This window comes from Ovis aries, chromosome 22 (genome assembly GCF_016772045.2).
Source record: "Ovis aries strain OAR_USU_Benz2616 breed Rambouillet chromosome 22, ARS-UI_Ramb_v3.0, whole genome shotgun sequence".
Taxonomy (NCBI): Eukaryota; Metazoa; Chordata; class Mammalia; order Artiodactyla; family Bovidae; genus Ovis; species Ovis aries.
Genome location: NC_056075.1, coordinates 14,521,067 through 14,545,035, shown reverse-complemented (window position 1 = coordinate 14,545,035; position 23,969 = coordinate 14,521,067). Strand labels below are relative to the sequence as shown.

The window sequence follows — 23,969 nt, the reverse complement described above, 5'->3', positions numbered from 1 at the left end:
GAATGTTGAGCTTCAAGCCAACTTTGTCACTCTCCTCTTTCACTTTCAGTAAGTTTCACTTTCTTTAGTTCTTCTTCACTTTCTGCCATAAGGGTGGTGTCATCTGCATATCTGAGGTTATTGATATTTCTCCCGGCAGTCTTGATTCCAGCTTGTGCTTCTTCCAGCCCAGCATTTCTCATGATGTACTCTGCATATAAGTTAAATAAGTAGGGTGACAATATACAGTCTTGTTGTACTCCTTTTCCTATTTGGAACCAGTGTGTTGTTCCATGTCCAGTTCTAACTGTTGCTTCCTGACTTGCACACAGGTTTCTCAAGAGACAGGTCAGGCGGTCTGGTATTCCCATCTGTTTTAGAGTTTTCCACAGTTTACTGTGATCCACACAGTCAAAGGGTTTGGCATAGTCAACAAAGCAGAAATAGATGTTTTTTTGGAACTCTCTTGCTTTTCCATGATCCAGCGGATGTTGGCAATTTGATCTCTGGTTCCTCTGCCTTTTCTAAAACCAGCCTGAACATCTGGAATTTCACAGTTCACGTATTGCTGAAGCCTGGCTTGGAGAATTTTAAGCATCACTTTACTAGCATGTGAGATGAGTGCAATTGTGCAGTAGTTTGAGCATTCTTTGGCATTGCCTTTCTCTGGGATTAGAATGAAAACTGACCTTTTCCAGTCCTGTGGCCACTGCTGAGTTTTCTAAATTTGCTGGCATATTGGGTACAGCACTTTCACAGCATCATCTTTTAGGATTTGAAATAGCTCAACTGGAATTCTATCACCTCCACTAGCTTTGTTCATAGTGATGCTTCCTAAGGCCCACTTGACTTCACATTCCAGGATATCTGGCTCTAGGTGATCACACCATCGTGATTATCTGGGTCGTGAAGATCTTTTTGTACAGTTCTTCTGTGTATTCTTGCCACCTCTTCTTAATATCTTCTGCTTCTGTTAGGTCCATACCATTTCTGTCCTTTATCGAGCCCATCTTTGCATGAAATGTTCCCTTGGTATCGCTAATTTTCTTGAAGAGATCTCTAGTGTTTCCCATTCTATTGTTTTCCTCTATTTCTTTGCATTGATCGCTGAGGAAGGCTTTCTTATCTCTCCTTGGTATTCTTTGGAACTCTGCATTCAAATGTGTCTATTTTTCCTTTTTTCTCCTTTGCTTTTCGCTTCCCTTCTTTTCACAGCTGTTTGTAAGGCCTCTTCAGACAGCCATTTTGCTTTTTTCGCATTTCTTTTTCTTGGGGATGGTCTTGATTCCTGTCTCCTGTACAATGTCACAAACCTCCATCCATAGTTCATCAGGCATCTATCTGTCAAGTCTAGTCCCTTAAGTCTATTTCTCACTTCCACTGTATAATCATAAGGGATTTGATTTAGATCATACCTGAAGTGGTTTTCTCCACTTTCTTCAATTTGTCTGAATTTGGCAATAAGGAGTTCATGGTCTGAGCCACAGTCAGCTCCCGGTCATGTTTTTGCTGACTGTATAGAGCTTCTCCATCTTTGGCTGCAAAGAATATAATCAATCTGATTTTGGTGTTAGTCTTCTCTTGTCTTGTTGGAAGAGGGTGTTTGCTATGACCAGTGCATTTTCTTGGCAGAATTCTATTAGCCTTTGCCCTGCTTCATTCCGTATTCCAAGGCCAAATTTGCCTGTTACTCCAGGTGTTTCTTGACTTCCTCCTTTTGCATTCCAGTCTCCTATAATGAAAAGGACATCTTTTTTGGCTGTTAGTTCTAGAGGTCTTGTAGGTCTTCATAGACCTGTTCAACTTCAGCTTCTTCAGTGTTACTGGTTGGGGCATAGAGTTGGATTACCGTGATATTGAATGGTTTGCCTTGGAAATGAACAGAGATCATTCTGTTGTTTTTGAGATTGCATCCAAGTACTGCTTTCAGACTCTTCTGTTGACTATGATGGCTACTCTATTTCTTCTTAGTGATTCCTGCCCACAGTAGTAGATATAATTGTCATATGAGTTAAATTCGCCCATTCCAGTCCGTGTTAGTTCATTGATTCCTAGAATGTCGATGTTAACTCTTGTCATCTCCTGTTTGACCACTTCCAATTTGCCTTGATTCATGGACCTGACATTCCAGGTTCCTATGCAATATTGCTCTTTACAGCATCGAACCTTGCTTCCATCACCAATCCCATCCACAACTGGGTGTTGTTTTCGCTTTGGCTCCATCCCTTCATTCTTTCTGGAGTTACTTCTTCATTGATCTCCAGTAGCATATTGTGCACCTACCAACCTGGGGTGGATGTTAATAAATTTCCATCCAAATCCAGACCAGCCCATTTTCTACTTCAGCAGTGTCCATCATGTATTTTTTGTTTTGTTCTGGGACTTATATATTGTTAATAAAGATTCAGGTCATTTAAGCTTTAGCAAAAGCAGATCAGTACATGTTCAATGTACAATATTATAATTTTAATCATAAAGTTAGGTTATGAATCATGGAAGCATAAGGAAGAAAATCCATTATGTTTCCATGTCTTTCAGGGTGAGTACCAGCTAGATAACTTTTAAACTTGTAGTTGTCACATTTTTCAGACTTGAACATTTTCTAACTTTAATTTTACTTTGTAGGAACAAAAATATCTTTCAGGCTGTCACAGTTGGCTACCAAAGTAAATAATTCCACTTATTGGTTTTTCCATCAGACATTCGACAAATGACATTTCAGTTTCTTATTCAAATTCCTCATTGTTGGGCTCTATTATTTTCAATTTATTTTTGATTGGAGGATAATTACAATGTTGTGTTGATTTCTGCCATATAACAATGTGAATCAGCCATACGTGTACATACATCCCATCCATCTTGAGCCTTTCTCCTAGCCACCCACCCTATCCCGCCCCTCTAGGTCATTACAGAGCCCCTGGTTGCGCTCCCCGCGTTATACGGTGGTTTCCCACTTTATTCAGCCGTCTCTGGGGTCGCACAGAGTCGGACACGACTGAAGCGACTTAGCAGCAGCAGCAGCAGCAGCAGCAGTGTATACGTGTCTGTGCTGCTATCTCCATTTGTTCTCCCCTCTCCTTCCCCCACTGCGTCCACACATCTATGTCTGCATCTCTGTTCCTGCCCTGCAGTAGGTTCACCAGTACTATTTTTTTCTATATTTCATATGTATGTGTTAACATATGATATTTGTGTTTCTCCTTATGATCTACTTCATTCGGTATAACAGGCTCTAGGTTCATTCACCTCGTTTCACTGACTCACGTTCATTCCTTTTTATGTCTGAGTTATGTTCCTTTGTATACATGTACCACTACCTCTTCAGCCATCCATCTGTTGACGAACGTCTAGGTTGCTTCTACGACCTGGCTATTGCAATTAGTGCTACAGCGAACATTGGGATTCATGTGTCTTTTTGAATTATGGCTTTCTCGAGGTATATGCCTAGTAGTGGGATTGCTGGGTCATATGGTAGTTTTATTCCTAGTTTTTAAAGGAATATCTATACTGCTTTCCATAGTGGCTATATCAATTTACATTCCCACCAGTAGTGCAAGAGGGTTCCCTTTTCTCCACATCTTCTCCAACTTTTATTATTTTTAGATTTTTTGGTGATGGCCATTCTGACCATTGTGAGGTGATACCTCATTGTCATTTTAATTTTCATTTCTCTAATAATTAATGTTGAGCATTTTTTTCACGTGTTGGCTGTCTGTCTGTCTTGTATGTTTGGAGAAAGTTTTCAATTTTTTTTTCTTGTTTTAAAAAACAAAACAAGTTGGCCAACCCCTTGGCCTGCTGTCTTAAAATATGGAGAGAAGTTCATGAAAACTCACACCCTGTGGGGCTGAGGGAGACATGGAAGAGATTTTTAAGCGCTCTCACTTTGTGTGATGATTCCCTGTTTCATTAGGTGGAAATGGAGTCCTGGACAGCCCCTTGTCCTCAGTATATCAGGAAAATAAAAACCCAAGTGAGAAGAAAACATACTCATGTTAAAATAAAAGAGCAAACTAACATATTGAATGAACATACTTATCTGAAAAATTACTCTGTAAAGGTCCCATCATTCTCAGCATTAACAGAGAGAACTAATTTCTATATTGACCTGAAAGGGCTGGAAAGTTCACTCTTAATCCTCTGGAAGCAAAATTTTTCTTTCCCATTGTCATTAACTGACTCTACTTGTGATATTAGAAGAGATGAGAACCCATCACGGTTGATTTAATGTTGTGTGTGTATTTGGTCCAAGTTGGTGCACTCTTCCACGAAACCATGTGCAAATGGTTCACATTGTTGAGTAAATTATGTGATACAGGGTGCCATCACAATCTTTGGTCTTGTGCGATATATCTATGAGGAGGGCATGGCAAACCCACTCAAGCATTCTTGCCTGGAGAATCCCATACACAGAGGAGCCAGGTGGGCTACAGTCCATGGGGTCACAAAGAATAGGACATGACCGAGTGGCTAAGCAAAGCACAATATACCTATGCACAGAAAGTGAAGTCACTTATTCCGAGTCACTGGACATATGTGCTTGGATGACAGAACCCAGATCTACAGTCTGGTCCAATTTCTGAGGTCTGAGCTGGGGAGGAGAATACAGATATATGTCAGTTTAAAAATAATGTCTCTATGTTGACATCAATTTTCACTTACTGATTTTTAAAAGAAAATGTTCTACATTTTTAAATACAATGAATATTTCTCCACAGGGGGTACATTCTTGAATTTGTTTTTGCCTGAAAGCCCAGAGCTTTTTTTAATTCTCAACTAGAGTTTCTTCACAATGGGTTTTTTGATATAAGGAATTTCTTCTGTCGTTTTGAAGACTTGATGTTCAGCTTTCTCATTTATTCTAATGTTATTCCATGCTATCATGTCTGCTACTGGTTGGTATAAGTCACTGCAAATATAGACAAGATATAAGTAAATAACATTTAAAAATTCTTACCATGTCTATTTTCCTTTTTCAGTATCTATACTGAGAGCGCACCCCTTGTCTCTCTTTGCTTTTTGATTACATTTCACAAAAGGGCTTTCCTGATAGCTCAGTTTGGTAAAGAATCCACCTGCAATGCAAGAGACCTCAGTTCAATTCCTGGGTCGGGAAGATTCACTAGAGAAGGGATAGGCTACCCACTCCAGTATTCTTGGGCTTCCCTTGTGGCTCAGCTGGTAAAGAATCCGCCTGCAATGCGGGAGACCTGGGTTTAATCCCTGGGTTGGGAAGATCCTCTGGAGAAGGGAAAGGCTACCCACTCCAGTATTCTGGCCTGGAGAATTCTATGGACAGTATAGTCCATGAGGTTGCAAAGAGTTGGACTCGATTGAGTGACTTTAACTCACAAAAGGAACTCCTTCAATTCACCTACTCTCATATCATGTAATACTTTATAACCCCCAATTTACAGACTGTATTCCACAGGTTACACTTTTGTATTGACTAACTCCCTGGGGGATGTGTGTTCTCTAAAATTTTTTTTGATCATGTGTCCTAACTACAAAAATATGTTTCTTTCCTTCATTCAGTAAATATCGATTAATAAAAAAAAACTATGTCCCACGCTCTGGGGTTAGAGTAATGAACAACAGGAAACACTTCCCAGAGCTTTACTCTGGTGAGGAGGAACACAAGTGTGCTTCTGCACCAGTATGTTGTGTGCACTGAGGCAGAAGGTCAGAACCACAGTGAGATATCACTCAACACCTGTCAGCCTGGCCGTCATCAGAAAGACGGCAGGTAACAAGTGTTGGCAGGGATCTGGAGAGAAGGGAAGCCCAGGACGATGTTGTAATTGTAAATTGGTGCAGCCTCTATGGAGAACAGCATGGAGGTTCCTCAAAAAACTAGAAATAGAGCTACCATAGGATCCAGCAAGTCTCCTTGGATATATATCAAAAAAAACGAAAACTCTAACTCTAACTCAATGAGATATCTGCACCCCATGTTTGTAGCAGTATTATTTACAATAGCCAAGATATGGAAGCAACCCTAAGTGTTCATCAGCCGATGAATGACTAAAAAAGATGTGGCACGCGCACACACACACACACACTCTCTCTCTCTCTCTCTCTCTCTCTCTCTCTCTCTCTCTCTCTCTCAATGGAATGTTAACCATGAAAGAGAATGAAATTTTGTCATTTGCACAACATGGACAGACCTAGAGGGTATTATGCTTAGTGAGTGAAAAAAGTCAGACAGAAAAAGGCAAATACTGTATGTTATCACTAATGAATGAATATAACAAAAAACACAAGAGGTGGATGGCTAAGTGGTAGAGGCTGAATATAATCCCTTGGGGTCTTGGAAGAGAGATAGGTACATACATCCAACTTTTGAATGATGCTCCATAGCATTTGGTTAACAAGCTCCCCTGTCAGTAAACTAGCAACATATTTACACTTCAAGAAGGTCAACTTAGGATGTTTTTTACAGTGGGCAGTTTTTTTTTGTTGTTTGTTTTGTTTTAAATTATTTATTTTAATTGGAGGCTAATTATTTTACAATATTGTGGTGATTTTCTCCATACATCAACATGAGTCAGCCACGGGTGTACAGGTGTCCCCCCATCCTGAAACCTCCACCCACTTCCCTCCCCACCCCATTCCTCTGGGTTGTCCCAGAGCACCAGCTTTGAGTGCTTCATGCATCAAACTTGCATTGGTCATCTATTTTACATACGGAAATATACATGTTTTAATGCTATTCTCTCATATTGTCCCATCCTCGAGTAGGCAGTGTTTTAAATTTCCATTGCAGAAGAATGCCTAAATTTTGTCCTATTTTTCTCTCTCCCTGGATTCTTCAGGGCTTTGTCTCTCACCCACTGATTTCATTTGTGACTTGAAATTTCACAGGCATCATAGTGTGACTCTTGAAATCACTACTTGTTATGGAGAAGTGATGGCTAATATGTGATTGCTGTCAAAAGATCCTGCTAAGGAGAGCACAAAATGGCCCACATTTCATCATGAGTGATTTTTAATGATAACATATGAACAGTAAGAGAATTGGGAGGTCCAGTGAGTAAATGGAAACGTGCCTCTTATGTAGTTTACTGAGAGATTTCTCTTTTCCCCTGCAGGTTAATTGGCACGGCCACCATAGCCCTGAAGGACCTGATGGGCGACCAGAGCAGATCACTGCCCTACAAACTGATCTCCCTGCTAAACGAAAGGGGACAAGAGACTGGGGTGAGGATTTCCCTCTTGTCGGATGGCTTTGCAGTGATATGGTTAAGCACAAAGATTCATTAAGAGTGACATTATAATTAGCTCACTACACACAAAACACACATACACAAACCTATTGTTTTTGAGATAAATAGGTGTATTTGCAAATGATATGGCCTCATCCTGTACTCTTACTGACAGTACTGCAGGTTAGATAAACTTAATTTACTGTGGCAGAATGCTATAGCTTGAGGGGGACCCTCGCTTGGTACAGCTCTGTGCGTATTCACTGAGGTGTTAACGTTTGCATGGTGAGTGTAGCTCATGTGTCAGATGCACTTTGAAACGTTCTATAGAAGATAATTCATTAATATTAGACCAGAATATCAATATGTTCATATCATGATCTTTATAATTATGTTGGCAGCTGAATGTTTTCTGATCACAGCCTCTCTAAATAAATATACGCTGATATTGTCTGATATGAGACCAGAAGAGAGAGACTTTCTGAAATGTGCTATAAAAAAATTTGACTCAAGTATCACAACTCTCAGATTAAAAAAAAAAAATTATTTATTTTTTGGTTGTGCTTTATCTTCTCTGCTATGCGGGCTATTCTGTAGTTGCAGCACATGGGCTTCTCATTGTGGTAGCTTCTCTTCTTGCTGAGCACAGGCTCTAAGGTGCACAGGCTTCAGTAGTTGTGTTTCTCAGACTCTAAAGCACAGGCTTAGTAGCTGTGGCTCATGGGTTTAGTTGCTTTGCAGCACGTGGGGTCTTCCTGGACCAGGGATCAAACTCATGTCTCCTGCATTGGCAGGTGGATTCGTTACCACTGAACCACCAGCTAAATCCCCTCAGATTTCTTAAGATTGCTAACAAGCACTCATAAAGCTTGCCTTGTTAACCTCTGATGCCTTCATTTTCCGAACAATTTATTTTGCGTGGGAGCCTGGGCAAATGGGAGAAAGTTTAAAGTAAAAGAGGCCCTTCCTGTAGGCAAGAATACGTTAATGCCCACTAGGAATGTCAGTTTTGCTCATCTAGCCTCCAAAACGTATAGGATTGCTTTCAATTGGCATTCTAATCATAAAATGTAAATTCAGAATATCAGCTCTCCTCTATCTACCCAAAACCTGACTGAGAGAAATGATACTAAGGGTGTTACAACCTCACCAGAGCCATGACAGTCTCAGAGAGGTGCACTAGGCCAAAAATAATCCCTGAGTCATGCTTCCAGGGCTTCTGGGGATGGTAACTCTGGCCAATCAGAGAGATGGTAACTCTGGCCAATCAGAGAGATGGTAACTCTGGCCAATCAGAGGGATGATGACTGGCCAATCAGTAAATACCAGGAAACCCCTGCAGCCAAGCAACCGTTGCCAACTCCCTGTCTTTGTTCTAAACTTATAAATACTGCTATAAATCTGGGCTCCGGGCTCTTGTCCTACTCCATTGTGTTGGATGTGACGGGAGCCCTGGCTCGAGCTAGCAATAAACCCCTTTATGCCTTTGCATTGCTGTGGATGTCTTATTCTCTCAGTTTTGGGGACTCGGACACTGGGCATAACAAGGGAAGATGTTACAAGACATTGATGTTTCTGGGTGTTTTCCTTCTCTTTATACCATGGAAGGAAAGCATATGTAGAACCCTGAAATGGCAGAACTGTGGTGATTGAATGGAGTAAGGAAGTGTAAGGTCCTGGCCCCCTGGTATCTTCTCACCCCCATTAGGGGGCCTTCAGCACCTCTGAGAATCCTGAGGTTATCGGGAAACCACTGATGGCCTCTTGACCATTGATGGTCAAGCCATTCATGGACTCTTCTAGGGTTTGAAAGTTGAATTCTTGGATTAAGTTTGGCCGTTGAGCCCCTAATTGCATTCAGTGTTCCTATTGTTCACCTGTAGCCATGAGACCCCGTTCTTCCAATTCTGTATTTGCCAAGAAATTGCTGTCAGAGACATCATTTACTTTCCTGTTCAGTCTCTCCCAGGTTATAGTTCCTAAGTTGGCAAAGAATGTGCTGATCCATGTGGGAATATTCACTGATGACTAGACAGGTGGGAAAAAACAGGGCAATACATAATGTGTGTATGTGTTAGAGTTTACCAGGTGTAGCAGAAGTAACAGCAAATGAAAGCGTGGGAGATGCCCATTTAAATTTGAATTTCAGATAAACAATGAGTCATTTTGTAGGATAGGTATGTCCCCAATTTTATGCCCTATATTTTATCTGATAACCTGGGTAGAGTGTGAGTGTGCCCCACTCTTTATTTTCAAAGGACATCTTTTATTCTGAGATTTATCCTTCCTCATTTTTGCTGTTGAGATCCTTTATTTTGTGAAATGCTTATAATCGTAGATGGTAGTTGTGGGCATGCGTTTGACAAAATTAGTGACCCTATGTTGAGTCCCACTAGCAAACTCTTTTCAAATTTTATCAGTTCACTCAATATAAAAGTATAGGAAACTCTGCACTAAAATAATGATCCACATGAGAAATTTAACTCAGATTTTTAAAATGGAAATAATTGTATTTCCTATAATGAGTTTAGTATGTTTCTTCCTTTCTGATAATGAAAGTTTATGTAACATTTTCTGTTCCTCTACTTGCCTTGGCTTCTAGCCACCTTGGGGTCATATTCAATGCAAGAGGAGTGGTACTTACATTCAGCTTTATATTTTGCATATTTGTTTCCTCTTTCATCAGACTTGTTTCCCTTTTTTGAACCCCATTTTATGAATCATGTTATTCTATAACTTTTCATTAGCCACATAAAAATCTTTTTGGAGAGAAGTGTAAAAATAAATTTTAGTAATTAACAAAGATGTCAGTGAGCAAACAAAAACCTTAATCACTTAGAATGAGCCTCTGGGACTGTAATTCTGTGATTGGAGGCCATCTGCAGCCTAGGAAGGAGGCTCATGACAAGTTCATGCTTGCTCCTCACAACTTTCCTCCGGTTTATGAGGCTGCCCCTTAGCAATAATACACTGGGCAAGCTGTACCGGGTACCTGCTTTTACAGGTGTTCCCAGTTCACCTGGGCTTGCTTTTGGGAAGACACGGAGGGTGTGTCACCCTTCTCTCTGTCTTCTCACTTTCCCATCCCCCTGCTCACCCCTTTGAAAACTTTTACTGCTGCCGAATTGATTTGTGTTGTGTCTGAAGCATTTTGATGCCCTGCACTGATTCTATCTGTAATGAATTTTTCTACCCAGGCAACAATTGACCTGGTGATTGGCTATCATCCGCCTTCAGCTCCACATCCAAATGACCCCGGTGGGACCAGCATGCCAGGCATGGGAGGTAAGCTGACTCTCCTGAAGGCCCAGCCTATGCCTTTAGTAGGGGAGTCTACTAAGGGGACACAAGGACTCGCCAGGAAAGCTTTCCTTGTCACCAGACTCTCTCTGGGTTTCCCTGGTGGTTCAGTCAGTAAAGAATCTGCCTGCAATGCAGGAGACCCAGGTTCAATCTCTGGGTTGGGAAGATCCCCTGGAGAAGGGAATTACTACCCAATCCAGTATTCTTGCCTGGAGAATTCCATAGACAGAGGAGCCTGGTGGGCTACTCTCCATGGAGTTGCAAAGAGCTGGACATGGCTGAGCAACTAACACTTTCACTATTCACTTTCAGGCTCTCTAAAACTCCCTGCCTGCCTAGACAGGGCCCCAGGAGGCAGGTGGAACTGCCCTGAATTGGGACATGACAAGAGTCTACCAAATACCCTTTAAAGGAGAAGAGACAGTGAGACAGTTCCTTGCTGTTCCTGAAATTCAGCCTCTGTACATGGGTGCCAGGTTAAAGAGTTTTTGATAAAGTAGAAAGAAATAGCTTTATTGTTTTGGCAGGCAAAAGGGCCACAGCTGGCTAATGCCTCAAGACTGTGTTTCACCCTGGAGGAGGTAGTGAGGAGTCTCAGTGTTTGAGGAGTGGGGTGTGATCAGCTCGTGGATATTCTTCTGATTGGTTGGTGGTGAGGTAATTGGGAGTCAGCCTTCTGGTTCCAACCAGTCTGGGGTCTGTGTGCTTGTGGGCAGCTTCCAGTGAACTTCTTCCTCCGGGTTGGGGTTCCAGTATCTACAAAACAGCTCAAAGGACGTGGCTCAGAATATTATCTATATAGTCCTTGAAGAACTAAAGGTCTTTGACTTTGCTTCATAGCTGAAGTATTATTATTTTATCTGACTTTACTGTTCTTTCTTTTTGCATGTTCTCACTTCTCTGATGAAATTTATTCTTTAACTAAAGCTGTTATACAGACAAAAGGCAGGACATGAGTGGGGGTCTATTGTGGAAAGCCTCCTAGGTTCCTGCCTGGGTACCTGACCGAGCCGCCTCGCAAGACTGCCCAGCACACGGACTGCAGCAGGAGGTCCCAGGCAAGGCTTTGCTTAGGGTTTGTAGCTTGCACCCTGGACGATGTCAGCTGCTTGTGAGTCTCTGGAGTGGTCTCTCCACATGTCTGCGCCTCCTAAATGTGCCATCACCAGGCTGTGCACTCAGTCGCCTGTCTCACGGGTTGGAACCCCTCTCTCCCCCTTGGCCCAACCCCTTCCCACCTCCTAATAGCCCCTCTCTCCTTTAACCAAGTGCTTCTGGCTGCACAACCCACCTTGTGCTCCTTGTTCTTGGACGTGGGTTGTGGGTCATTCAGGGTGCTGCTCTGGATGGGGTTGGGCCTCAGGGTAAATTTGGGGCTGCAGGCGGATGGACATCTATAAGACAGTCAGGCCTTTCACACAGCGGAGTCCGACCTCCTCCTGATGTCTTTGCAGGGTGACATGATGCTTCACGTCTCTCTCTGCCTTCTTCTGCCCAAAGGTGTGTCACCAGACGCCCCCATCTCCCCAGCCTTGCTGTGCACCCCAGGAAGGGAGGGCCCACTCACCCCGCCACACTCACTGCCACCTGGACATTCTCCTTCCTGGAGGGGCGCCGAAACCCTGGTTCCTGCCAGTCTTGGCTCTCAGGACCTTTGTTCTCTGCATGTCTCAGAACTCAGCGCTTTGACCACCTGAGGGGTTTTCTCGGCAGCAGCACCTCCTTTCCTGCCTCGTAGCGTCTGTCCCCTTCCTGTGTGACTTTCTGTCTGCCTCAGCCTCATCCCAGCCATTGCCCCCACGTACCCACCCTGCAGATGGCTCACTGTTATGGTTTGGACCTATTTATTGACCCGGCAGTTGTGTGTTCAGCGTTAGTTACCTGGCTCCTTCCTCCTCAGAGACAGTTATGACTGACATAGCCCCTTACCTCTTATAAGGACGCCAACACATCAGCAATGCACTCACCCTCTTGCCAGTGGTACCTCGGGCAAGCTGCTTGGTCCTCTAACTCTCTCGGCCTCACACGGGCCTGGCAGTGGCTCAGGAACATCTGTGCCTCCCTTTGCTGTCACAGCAGTGATGACAGGTGCACCACGGAGGAAAGAGTGGGGTCCTGAGCAGCGATCCATGAGGGGATGGCCCAAGTGGCCCAACCCATTTCCTTCCCGCCGCCTCCACCGATGCCTGCAGTCATCAGCATTTGCTCTGGCCTGGGAGGGACAGTGGGTACTTTTTGGCCCAAAACAGGCACCCCCAACTGGTGGGCTGTCTGCTGGAGCCACTGAATTGGGAGAACCAGGGTGCCTTTTCTTACCCTGATATTTCCCCTAAGCCACTTCCTGTTTCCTGTTTCTCAGTTTCCTAAGGCTGCTGTAATAAGGTACCACAAACTGGTGGCTCGACCAGTGGAAATGTGTCCTCTCTAGTTCTGGAGCCTAGATGGCTGGAATCAAAGTGTCCAATGGTGGGTTCCCTCTAAGGACTCTGTTCCGTGTTTCTGTCCCAGCTTCTGGTGGTTGCTGCCAGCTCTTGGTGTCCCGTGGCTTGTAGACAGATCACTCCAGTCCCCACCTATCATCACATCATGTTCTCCCTGGTGTCTCACTCTCACATGGTGCTCTCTGTGTGTCCGTGTCCAAATTTCTCATCTTATTTGGACACCAGGCATTGGATTCAGTCCACCCTAATCCAGTGTGATCTCCGGTTAACTTGATTACCCCTGCAATCCCCTATTCCAAACAAGGTCACATTCTGAGGTTACAGATGGGCATGACTTTTGAGAGGACACTATTCAGCCCTGTATAGTGAAAGTGAAAGTGAAATTGGCTCAGTCATGTCTGACTGTTTGCAGACTCCCCTGTCCATGGAATTCTCCAGGCGAGAATGCTGGAGCAGAGCCAGTATTTAGTGGAGCCGTAATAATGGGGTGAAGCCACTCCCTTCTCCAGATCTTCCCGACCCAGGGATTGAACCTGGGTCTCCCTCATTGCAGGTGAATTCTTCACGGTCTGAGCCACCAGGGAAGCCCCTGTATACTGGTAGATAAAAGGCAGTTTCATTGTCTTTATTCCATTTCAAGAGCCACGATAATGGGCCCTTTTGTGATACCCTTTCCCCTGGGCCTGCTGCCGTCCATGGGGTCGTGAAGAGTCGGACACGACTGAACTACTTCACTTTCACTTTTCACTTTGATGCATTGGAGAAGGAAATGGCAACCCACTCCAGTGTTCTTGCCTAAAGAATCCCAGGGACGGGGAAGCCTGGTGGGCTGCTGTCTATGGGGTCGCACAGAGTCAGACATGACTGAAGTGACTTAGCAGCGGCAGCAGCAGCAGCTGCTGCAGTGCTGAGGGTGGTAAATTCTTTAAGATACAGCTTCTGCTCTCCAGGAACTTTCAGCCAGGTTTGGAGACAAGACTTTTCCTGAAGGTATAACATTGTGGATAACAGCAAGGGTTTCGGAGTCAGACTGGTCTAGGTTGGATTCTGTGTCTGTTGTTAATTAGCCATGTTACCTTGGTTACGTCATTAGCCTTTCTGAATCTCTGTTTTCTTTTACTGTAAGGTGAGGAACATAGTAGTACATCATGATGTGGCTGCAAAGATTAAATGAGATAATGCATAGAAAGCACTCAGCCCAGTGCCTGTCATAGAGTAAGTCCTACATGAATGTGGTCTTTATTTTTATTATTACAAAAAATAATTCTGGATGACTTGTAGTCATGAGCTCAGTCTTTATGAACATTCAAATTGTTTCTTCTAAAAAGCAGAGCTATTAGAAAAGAATGATCTGAGTCACACTGAGATGACTAAGTGCTTTCTTGTTAAATATCTGGAAAAAAAAAAAAAAACGGATTGTGACTTAGTGGACCAGGAAGATTTTGAGAATAAGCAGTTTACCAAGCTGTTGGGAGTATAGGCAGAGGTCCCATCTCCTGAGACAGACCCTTGTGAGCCCAAGCTCAGAAAACATGCCATTTCCCTGGAGCAGAGGCTGCTTCCTTAGCAATGAGAAAAGCACCAACTATTGAACTTTTAAACTCACTGGGGAGAAAACCCTTAGATCCAGACTCCCTTTGCCCGAGGCTCCTTTTCCTCATGGGTTGTCTGGGCAGCACTGAGCTCCAAAAATGCTAATGGACTGAGTCTCCCATCCTCTGAGGAAGCTGACTCCTAGCAGGTTCTGTGGCTGGTGGCCAAGATCTGCTTCATAAATTCTTTTTAATATCTGATACTGCTGGATAGAGATAGGAAATGAGCCAGAACTTGGGACAATCAGGGAATTCTTTAAGAGGTTCATTTTTAAGGAAGGCTTTCTTGAGCTCTTAGTGTCAGAATGACAAAGGCTGCATACCCTGGGGCCTTGGTGGCTTAACTGAACATGTGTGGTGTCAAAAAGTCCACTTTTCTTTGCATGCCTCTCGAGACTGTTCCTATGACAGAGGGGTGGGCTGACTCAGACCACAGGCTTGACCACAGGCTTGACCTTCTGAAAATTTGTTATTTTGCTGGCTTGGTTTGCCAGATGTCATTTAATTTGACTGGAGCCTACATTCCCATGGCCAGAATAAACTATTTTTAAAATCTCACATCCATTTTTGAAGAACAGTCTGTTAAAAGTGTACATCCTTCAGTGCTAGCAGTGCAAAAAAATAAAAAGTAGCTAGACTTGGCTGCTTCAAATTCATTTCATTCCACAGATGCCAAAGTCATTTTGCTTGAAATTAAATTTAGTCCAGTTCAGAAAACATTTACTGATACCTGTCTGTGGAGCATGCAGAAGAGAGAAAGGTATTATTTGCCACCAAGGAGCTTGTGTTTCAGTACAAAGATAAGATATAATTGTAGATTAGAGCTAAATATAATAAATTCCTCAAGGGAAGACTAAGCTAATTATTACATGGGAAACAATTTCTTAGAGAAAATACTTTTTCAGCTATATTTCAACTGTGTATCTTTATGACTTAGTACAGCACTTGGAAAACCATAATTGTTCAATAAATGCTCAGTTGTTTGGGTGAATGAATGAATGAGTGAATGGTGGATGAGTAATATATATGGTTTAAATTTTTGGTCAAGAAGGGCATTTTGGTGAACATCAGAGTATAGGCCAAAGTGACTGATACATTCAGAGGATAATAAAAGGGAAGCATGTTCCTGAGGTCTAGGAGTCCCAGACTGAGGATCTTTTTTTTTTTTTAATGGAATATTTATTTTAAATTAGAAAACAACTGTTGGCTGTGCTGGTCTTTGTTGCTGCGTGGGTTTTTCTCTAGTTGTGGCAAGTGGGGGCTACTTTCTAGTTTTGGTGTGCAGGCTTCTCATTGCAGTGGCTTCCCTTGCTGCAGAGCACGGGCTTTGGGGCAAGTGGGCTCAGTGGTTGCAACTCCCAGGCTCTCTAGAGCTCAGGCTTAATAGGTGTGGCACACGGTCTTAGTTGCTCCGTGGCATGTGGGATCTTCCTGGACCGGGGAGGTGAATTCTTTACCACTTCACATTGGCCGGCGGATTCTTTACCACTGAGCCACCAGGGAAGCCCCCAGACTGAGGATGAATAGAACTTGAGGATCCATGGAAAACTTTCTGGACAAGGGACTAGTTGTTCAGAGCTGCCCTGAAACACGACCGATGTGTTAGAACATCAATTGTAGGCACTCTTTCCATGATTGGGTCTCTAATTGGCTTTGTCCAGCAAATTGATTGTATTAGACTATTTCTCCCACTGAGGATATTTAGGAAAGTCAAACTGATCATAATAAACAGATGGTTCTTAAATTTTAGACACAGTAAAATCATCAGGGGAAATCTTTAAATGTACAGATTTCCAGGACCTAGCTTCAGAGACTCTAGTTTAGTTGATCTGAAGTGCAGTCCCCCCAGTCTGTATGGTTAACAGGAACTTCCAGGAGATCCTGATGAAGGCTGATATTGTTTTTGTTTTTTAAATATTGTTCATTTCAGTAATGTGTTTGGCTGCACCATGTCTTAGTTATGTCCCTCTGGATCGTCAGTCTTCCTTGTGGCTTGCAGGATCTTTAGTTGCGGCCTATGAACTCTTAGTTGCAGCATGTGAGATCTAGTTCCCTGACCTGAGATTGGATCCAGGCCCCCTGCATTGGGAGTATGGAGTCTTAGCCACTGGATCACCAGGAAAGCCCCTGAAGGCCAGTTTTGGAGCTCACGTCGAGAAGCCCAAGAGTTGAGCATTTTAATCTGGTTAATGTTATCTTGTTTGGACTCAGAGCTCTTGGGCAGCATTTCCTAGATGGGCATACAGCATCCATCGATCAAAGGCAGATGCTGCCAGACTTTGCCTGCAAGCCCATGTTTGTATCACTGTTCAGTTGCAGACCTTTCTATGGTACCTTTGCTTTGGTCAATGTATTGGAACTATTCCATAAGATTCTCAGGGCCTATATAGTGATTTACCCCAAAAACCAGAGTGGAGAGAAATGAATTGCTCATGCTTGAATGTAGACATTTATTCTAGCATGTTGGATACCCAGAAAAGTTATTATTCAACATTCCACATAAATCAGCATGTCATCTTCAAAATATTTTCCTGCTTAAAAATTTAGTCTCTCCTGTTCTGCTTCATACTTTTAAACTTTCACTGATTGTATCATACCAACTCTTGGTCCTGATTTTGCAGTGATCTTTTGCCCAGGATAATTCTGCCTTAACCAGTACCACCATTTAACAAGACCTTGTCATGAGAAGCATAGTTAATATCACAGGCAGAGACTGACATTCTAGGACTCTGGAAAACAAGGTTGCTGTGTTTAGGAACAGGAAATAGTAAATATTGACCAAAAAAAAAAAAATTCATATAGAAAGGAGTCTCCATTAAGGAATGAAAGAAGATTAGCTGGGATGGTGACCCAATAAGTGCATAGGTGGAAAAGATGAGAGGCATGGGAAGTGTTTGGATAAAGGTACTTGCTGGTCAGGATGGTCCTGGTCACTCTGATTGCCTGTTTTCTCTGTGAAATAAGAAGTAAGGTCATTAGTTGATGGTGAGGAGGACAGAGCATTGGACACTTTCAAGGTAAAAGTAGGTGGGAGTTCGAAAGGGTAGAGGGATTTGACTTTCTTGGCCAATCAATGGCCATCTCAAACCAAGATTTAGGACAGTTTGGAGGTAGATGCCTTGGAAACGTGGTACAATACCTGGTCGATCCTGTGAGTCCGCGGAAGGATTGAGATTATGAAATTAAACTGGCATTAGTCAGTAAGGTGTGTGTCTAAGTTCAGTTATCTTTGTGAATGAGTGTAGTCAGTGGAGAGTCAAATGAACCAGGTAAATACGATCAAGGGAGGGACTGAGGGGCACCTAGAGGCATGGTTGCCATGTTAGATCCCATAACCTAAGGGGTTGGGAGAAAAGCAAGGGCATGAAGGAAGTGGGAGCAGGGCACATGGTGTGGCCCATAGCCTGTGGCAGCTGTGTGGCTGCCGACTATGGACTGGAGTGCCAGAAGGAGCAAACTGGAAAGATCTGGGGGATGGCCAGTGTGGTGGGCCGAACAGTGTCCCCCGCTCCCCAGTTCCAGTCTACACAGAGCCTCGGAATATGAACTACTGGGGAACAGGGCCTTTCCAGAATGTAGTCTGTTAAAATGAAGTCATCCTTAAATAGACTGGACCCTATAGTCAATGACTGGTATCCTGTGAGAAAAGGTGAGGGCCCCTGGACACATGGGGGAGCAGGCAGAGACTGGAGCGGTACAGCCAAGGGACAGGCCAGCAGCCACCCACTAGTAAGAGGCAGGGAAGGACTTTTCTCTAGAGGCTTCTGAGGGAGCGTGGCCCTGCCAACACCTTGGTTTTGGAACCTGGGGATTTGGGTCTCTCAGAATAAATTTCAGTTGTTTTAAGCCACTCAGTTTGTGCTAGTTGGTTACAGCAGCCCTAGGAATCCATTACCACCAGCAACTTCCTATTCAGTCAGCAGTTCCTAACTTACTGCTACTCCCTGTGGTTATGAAACACTCATACTTTGTAGATCCTCTTGGCCATTCTTCAGCGTACGCCTGGGTCTCGGTACAGGGCACGCCAGCACAGCGGCTCAGGCTGGGTAATGAAACAGCTTGTGCTGTGTGAAGTTTGGCAGTGCCCTAAGGGCCCTGGTCCTTCTTTGTGGAACACTTAGGGTGTCAGCATTGTTTAATCTTGTGCAGTTCCCCCCCCCACATAAAGGGGCGATTTCCTGTCCAAATAAACCTTCTTCTGCTACTCAGAGATGCAGGTGGTAGGGATCACCTGGTGCAGTTTCCCGCTGATCCTTCCTTTCAACCTGAAGTCTGACTAGCAGAAGGTGTTTCCAGAATAAATTGGCTGTTTGTCTCCTGCAGTCTCTTTCTGGAGCATCCATCAAGAGGTTAGTGATTAGGGCTTGTTCAGAGCCCACCACTGCAAAGGGCTATGATTTACCGCTTCTTCTGCCATAAACAATGGAAACAGTGACAGATTTTATTTTCTTGGGCTCCAAAATCACTGCGGGCAGTGACCACAGCCATGAAATTAAGACGTTTGCTCTTTGGAAGAAAAGCTACGGCAAACCTAGACAGCATATTAAAAAGCAGAGACATCACTTTGCCTACAAAAGTTCATATAGTCAAAACTACAGTTTTTCCAGTAGTCATGTGCAGATGTAAGAGCTGGACCATAAAGAAGGATGAGTGCTGAAGAATTGATGCTTTCAAACTGTAGTGCTGGAGAAGAGTCTAGAGCATCTCTTGGATTGCAAGATCAAACCAGTCAATCCTAAAAGAAATCAACCCTGACTATTCATTGGAAGGACTGAAGCTAAAGCTCCAATACTTTGGCCACCTGATGAGAAGAGCCAACTCATTGGAAAAGACTCTGATGCTGGGAAAGATCGGGGGCAGGAGAAGAAGGTTGGATGGCATCATCAACTCAGTGGACATGAGTTTGAGCAAATTCTGGGAGATAGGGAAGGACAGGGAAACCTGGCGTGCTGCAGTCCATGAGGTCCCAAAGAGCTGGACATGACTGAGTGACTGAACAACAGCAACAACTGCCGTAAATAACCACCAACCCCAAATGGAACAGTCCACAGCAGGGAGGAAATCCTTTTTGGGCCCAGGATGGCCCAAGGACATTCATCTTAGTTGATGTGTGCGTGCACAGTCCTGTCTGACTCTTTGGGACCCCATGGACTAGAGCCCACCAGGCCCCTCTGTCCATGGGATTTTTCCCAGCAAGAATACTGGAGTAGGTTGCCATTTCCTCCTTCAGGGGTTCTTCACAACCCAGGGGTTAAACCCACATTTCACATGTCTTCAGCATTGGCAGGTGGATTCTTTACCACCAAGCCACCAGGGAAGCCCTTATCTTAGATGGAGGAAACTTAAAGCCATGTGGCCCAGCCTTTGCCCAGTCTGAAACAGGTTTGCACAAGGGGAGCCTGACCCTCCCGGCTTCCCTAAGGCTGGAGCCAGGTTTGAGAGGGGCAACCCCTAGCCACAGGGTGCTCTTGCCTGAGCTCTGAGTGGGAACTTTGCCAAACTGCTGGAGAACGATACCAGAAAGCTGGAGTAAGGGTCACGATGTCCTCATTCCACATTCATCAAGCCCCTGCTGTGGACAAGGAGGGACTGTGTCCAGCACGGGGCAGGTACAAAGAAGAGAAGGGCAAGCCCCCTGCTTCTGAATAGTGGATGGTAGTAGGAGGCCCACAGTCTAACAGATGCAAGATCATGTGGTGAGGACAGGATAGAACTTTGTGTGCTAACAGGAGAAGGGGGATTCTCTCCACCTGGTGGGGATGGGTGGGACGGACCGAGACTATTTCATCTGGAACTTGAGGGAGGTGAGGAGCCCACCTGGTGGAGAACAGTAGGAAGGGCATCCTGAGAACTTGGATCCAGGCAGCAGGCAAGCCCTTCTTTTGATGCTTCTTTAAGAACAGGGAAGAAGGAAATCTAGGAAATTTACTTTATTGTATTTCTTTTGGCTGTGCTATGCAATGGAGAAGGCAATGGCAACCCATTCCAGTACTCTTGCCTGGGAAATCCTGTGGACAGGGGAGCCTGGTAGGGTAGTCCATGGGGTCTCGAAGAGTTGGACACGACTGAGCGAATTCACTTTCACTTTTCACTTTCCTGCACTGGAGAAGGAAATTGCAACCCGCTCCAGTATTCTTGCCTGGAGAATCCCAGGGATGGGGGAGCCTGGTGGGCTGCCATCTATGGGGTCGCGCAGAGTCGGACACGACTGAAGTGACTTAGCAGCAACAGCAGCAGTGCTATGCAAACTGCGAGATCTTAGTTCCCTGACCAGGGATCAAACCCATGCACCCTGTATTGGGAGCACAGAGTCTTAACCACTAGACTGCCAGGGAAGTCCCAAACCTAGGAAATTTAGACTGGAGAGGGACGAATAGTGTGGAAACTTAAAGTGCCTTTAAGGAGAAGGAGGATAAAAAGAGGGTTGGAGATTTCATTGTGTGAATTAACAGTGCTGACACCGGATAGATCAAAGGAAATGTCAAACAATTAAGCAGGTAGCAAGCCCTGCAGGCCCAGAGGAAGAGCATTCCAGGAAGGAGAACTGCAGTTGCAAACTCTTTGGGTTGGGAGGAAATGGAATTTGCTTGAGGAAAAAGCAAGGCCCGTGTTTCAAAAAGCTGGGAAGAGATAATCATCAAGGGTTTTGCTTCTCTCTTAGAACTGAGTTACCTTGAGTCAGTTTCTGTGCCTGCAGGTGAAAGATAGTTCTTTCAGGAGTTCTGTTTTTCTGTTGATAACCTCTGTATTTTTTAAGGCAATGTCAGTTTGTTTTGTTTACAAGTATGTTGATTAGATTACTGTTTTGTTATTGTCCTTTGAGTTTCCTTGTCTGTTTTGCTTTTTCTTTCAGATAAAATTTACTGTTTTAATGTTGCCAAAAATTGTAAGTAAAATTAGCAATTATAGAGATAAAATGTTTTTTTGGGAAAAAAAATTAAAAAGGATAGGGAAGAAGAGGCCCAGATTCTTGTGTAGAGAGCAGAGGTAGCCATCCTTCACCTGTGGCTTCTCTGGGGTTTCCTGGTGTCCTGACAAAGATGTTGAGGACCCAGCAAGAAAGCATTGCCTTTGCTAGATCCATTCATAAACCAGTGAGGGAGAACAAGGATGTGGTCTTGGTTTTAGCTAAGTGCTTAATAATGTAACAAGTTGTCTCTGCTTTCTGGACCTCAGTTTTTCTACCTGTAAAACAGGGTGAGAGGCAGGTTGGATTGAAGATCTTTTTTTGGGAAAAAAAAATTTTTTTTTCTTAAATCTTTATGCTCTTGCTTTTTCTCGTTTCTTTTACGTGGTTATTTTTGACTGCACTGGGTCTTTGTTGCTGTGTGAGCTTTCTCTAGTTGCAGTGTTGTAGCCACGCATTTCGGGAAACAAACTCAACTCAGAGGGACAGTGCAGATAGTGGACTGCAGTTCATTACACCAGCAGGCCCAAGGCAGAGTCTCCTCTTAGCCAAGGACCCCTACCAGTTCTTGTGAAAACCTTATATACCCTAAGTATACGTGCCCAGACCCACCTCCCCAGATTCCCTGAAACTAGTCTCAGCAAAGGAAAAGAAAGATACAATCAAAGTTAACCTGTGATTCACATGCCTTAAGCCCAGGTAGTTAACAGTGGACAATTATCAATAGGCCTGTGGTCATACCCCAATAAGCATAATAGAATGTATGATTCTATTCGGTTACACAGATAATTAGGGTATTCTTTTAGGGATGGAGAGTCTAGGTATGAGCCCTGGGGCTCTTCCTTCTAGGGGCCTGGTTTTCTAGTTGGTATGTCATTTCCATAGATACCGAGCATAGAGCTCAAAGTCCACAGTCCAGCCCAAGATGGAGTCCTGCTTTCAAGACAGAGCCTGGTTCTGTTTCCTCCTTCAGCAGCAAGCAGGGGCCACTCAAGTTGTGGAGCATGGGCTTCTGCTGCGGTGACTTCCCTTGTTGCAGAGCACGGGCTTTAGGGCACAGGCTGAGTAGTTGTGGCATATAGTCTTAGTTGCTCCATGGGATGTGGAATCTTCCAGAACCAGGGATTGAACCTGTGTCCCCTGCATTGGCAGGTAGATTCTTAGCTCCTGAACCACCAGGGAAGTCCCTGGATTGAAGGTCTTTAAGGTCCGTTCTTATCAAAATTCTGTGAGTTTGTGACTTCTTGGAAGACTGAGGTGTGGCTCCAGAGAATGTGGGTCAAAGAAGCGGAGAGCAGAGGAGCAGAGTGGGAAGGCACGCTTGATGGACTGGAGACAAAGAGGGGGGCCTCGGAAGACCCTGGAAAGGGCCAGGAGGAGAGCTTCTCAATTCACAGAAGTCTGTGTGATCCCCAGTGTCCAATGCCATGGAAGGTAAAGCACGAGCATTTGGGAAAGGGTCCTGAGCTTAGCGAGGAGAGGTCGTGGTTGGTCTTTGTGGAACACGAGCCAGACTCGGATGGGACGAGCATGAATGGAGGGGTGGTGAGGAGGAATGTTCCTCCTGGGCTAAACGCTGGGGAGACCCTTTACTTCCTTGTGGTTGAACGTTTCTCACTCTGTGCCCGGTCCCCCGTGCTGCTCACTGACTGCCTGCCTTCCCTACCCCATTACTGCTCTTGAGGAAGTGCTCCAATAAAACTGGCTTCTCAATAAAAGTTTAAAGAAAAAAAAAAAGAGATTACTTTGTTGGGTGCTGTTTTGTGCCAGGCACTGTATTAAAGTGCACTGTATTGCAATCTTTACAATAACCTTGTGGTAAATACCATTAGTTCCCCCTTTTTACCAACGAAGAAACTGAAACAGATTAAGAGACTACTCAGAGTCACATAGCTCAAAACTGGAATTCCCACGCAGACAGCATGACTCCAAGGCCCAAGCTTTAAGAGCCATGCTACAGGGCAGTTGGATGGAACTAATTCATACTATGATGTGAGTGACTGGCAGATGACTCCATATGGAAACTGTCTCCTACCATTTCCATACGGGATCATCAGTAAAGGAGGAGATTTGGGATCCAAAGGTAGGGAGTACAAATGCTGGTGTTTTTTAGACAAGGTAGTTATTTGGTCTTCTAGTCTTATATTGTATAGGTTACCAGGAGTTTAAACTTTCTGTGTATTAAGGAAAAAACAACTGAGGTTTGTTACTGAGTTTTAAAAAGTTTGTGAGTAATAAAATGAGGAAACATGGAAGACAGAGTTGATGCTTGTTATTTATAGGAGAGAAAGATCCGTGCATATTTGAAGGCAGAGGGAAGGTCCCTATGGGGGAGGAGCCACTGGAGGTACTTGAAAGGGGGACCATTTAGAGGGTCCTCAAAGAATCAAAAGAAAGTGGGGTCTCAGGGACGGGAGGGGGTTCACTCGAACCGTGTTTTCCCCACTGAGTGTGAAGGGAAGCTAGGGGACAGGTGGGAGGGTGGAGCGAGAGTATGATGACCACCTCAGTCTGCTTGGCAGGAAACTGGAGCCAGTTTCTC

General features: G+C 44.2%; 1 protein-coding gene across 10 annotated transcripts in view; it reads left to right on the top strand.

The window, feature by feature from the left end:
- Nucleotides 1–23,969, top strand: part of MYOF (myoferlin) — a 177,935-nt gene that overhangs the window by 45,474 nt on the left and 108,492 nt on the right. For 7 of the 10 annotated variants that reach the window (XM_060405019.1, XM_004020039.5, XM_012102565.4 and 4 more), the window contains 2 exons: nucleotides 7,071–7,179; nucleotides 10,382–10,469. In XM_060405019.1, coding sequence (XP_060261002.1) covers nucleotides 7,071–7,179; nucleotides 10,382–10,469 — 197 coding nt within the window. Of the gene's footprint in view, nucleotides 1–7,070; nucleotides 7,180–10,381; nucleotides 10,470–17,306; nucleotides 23,511–23,969 lie in introns of those variants that run through there. The other 3 variants (XM_060405021.1, XM_060405022.1, XM_060405020.1) reach the window with 1 other exon arrangement.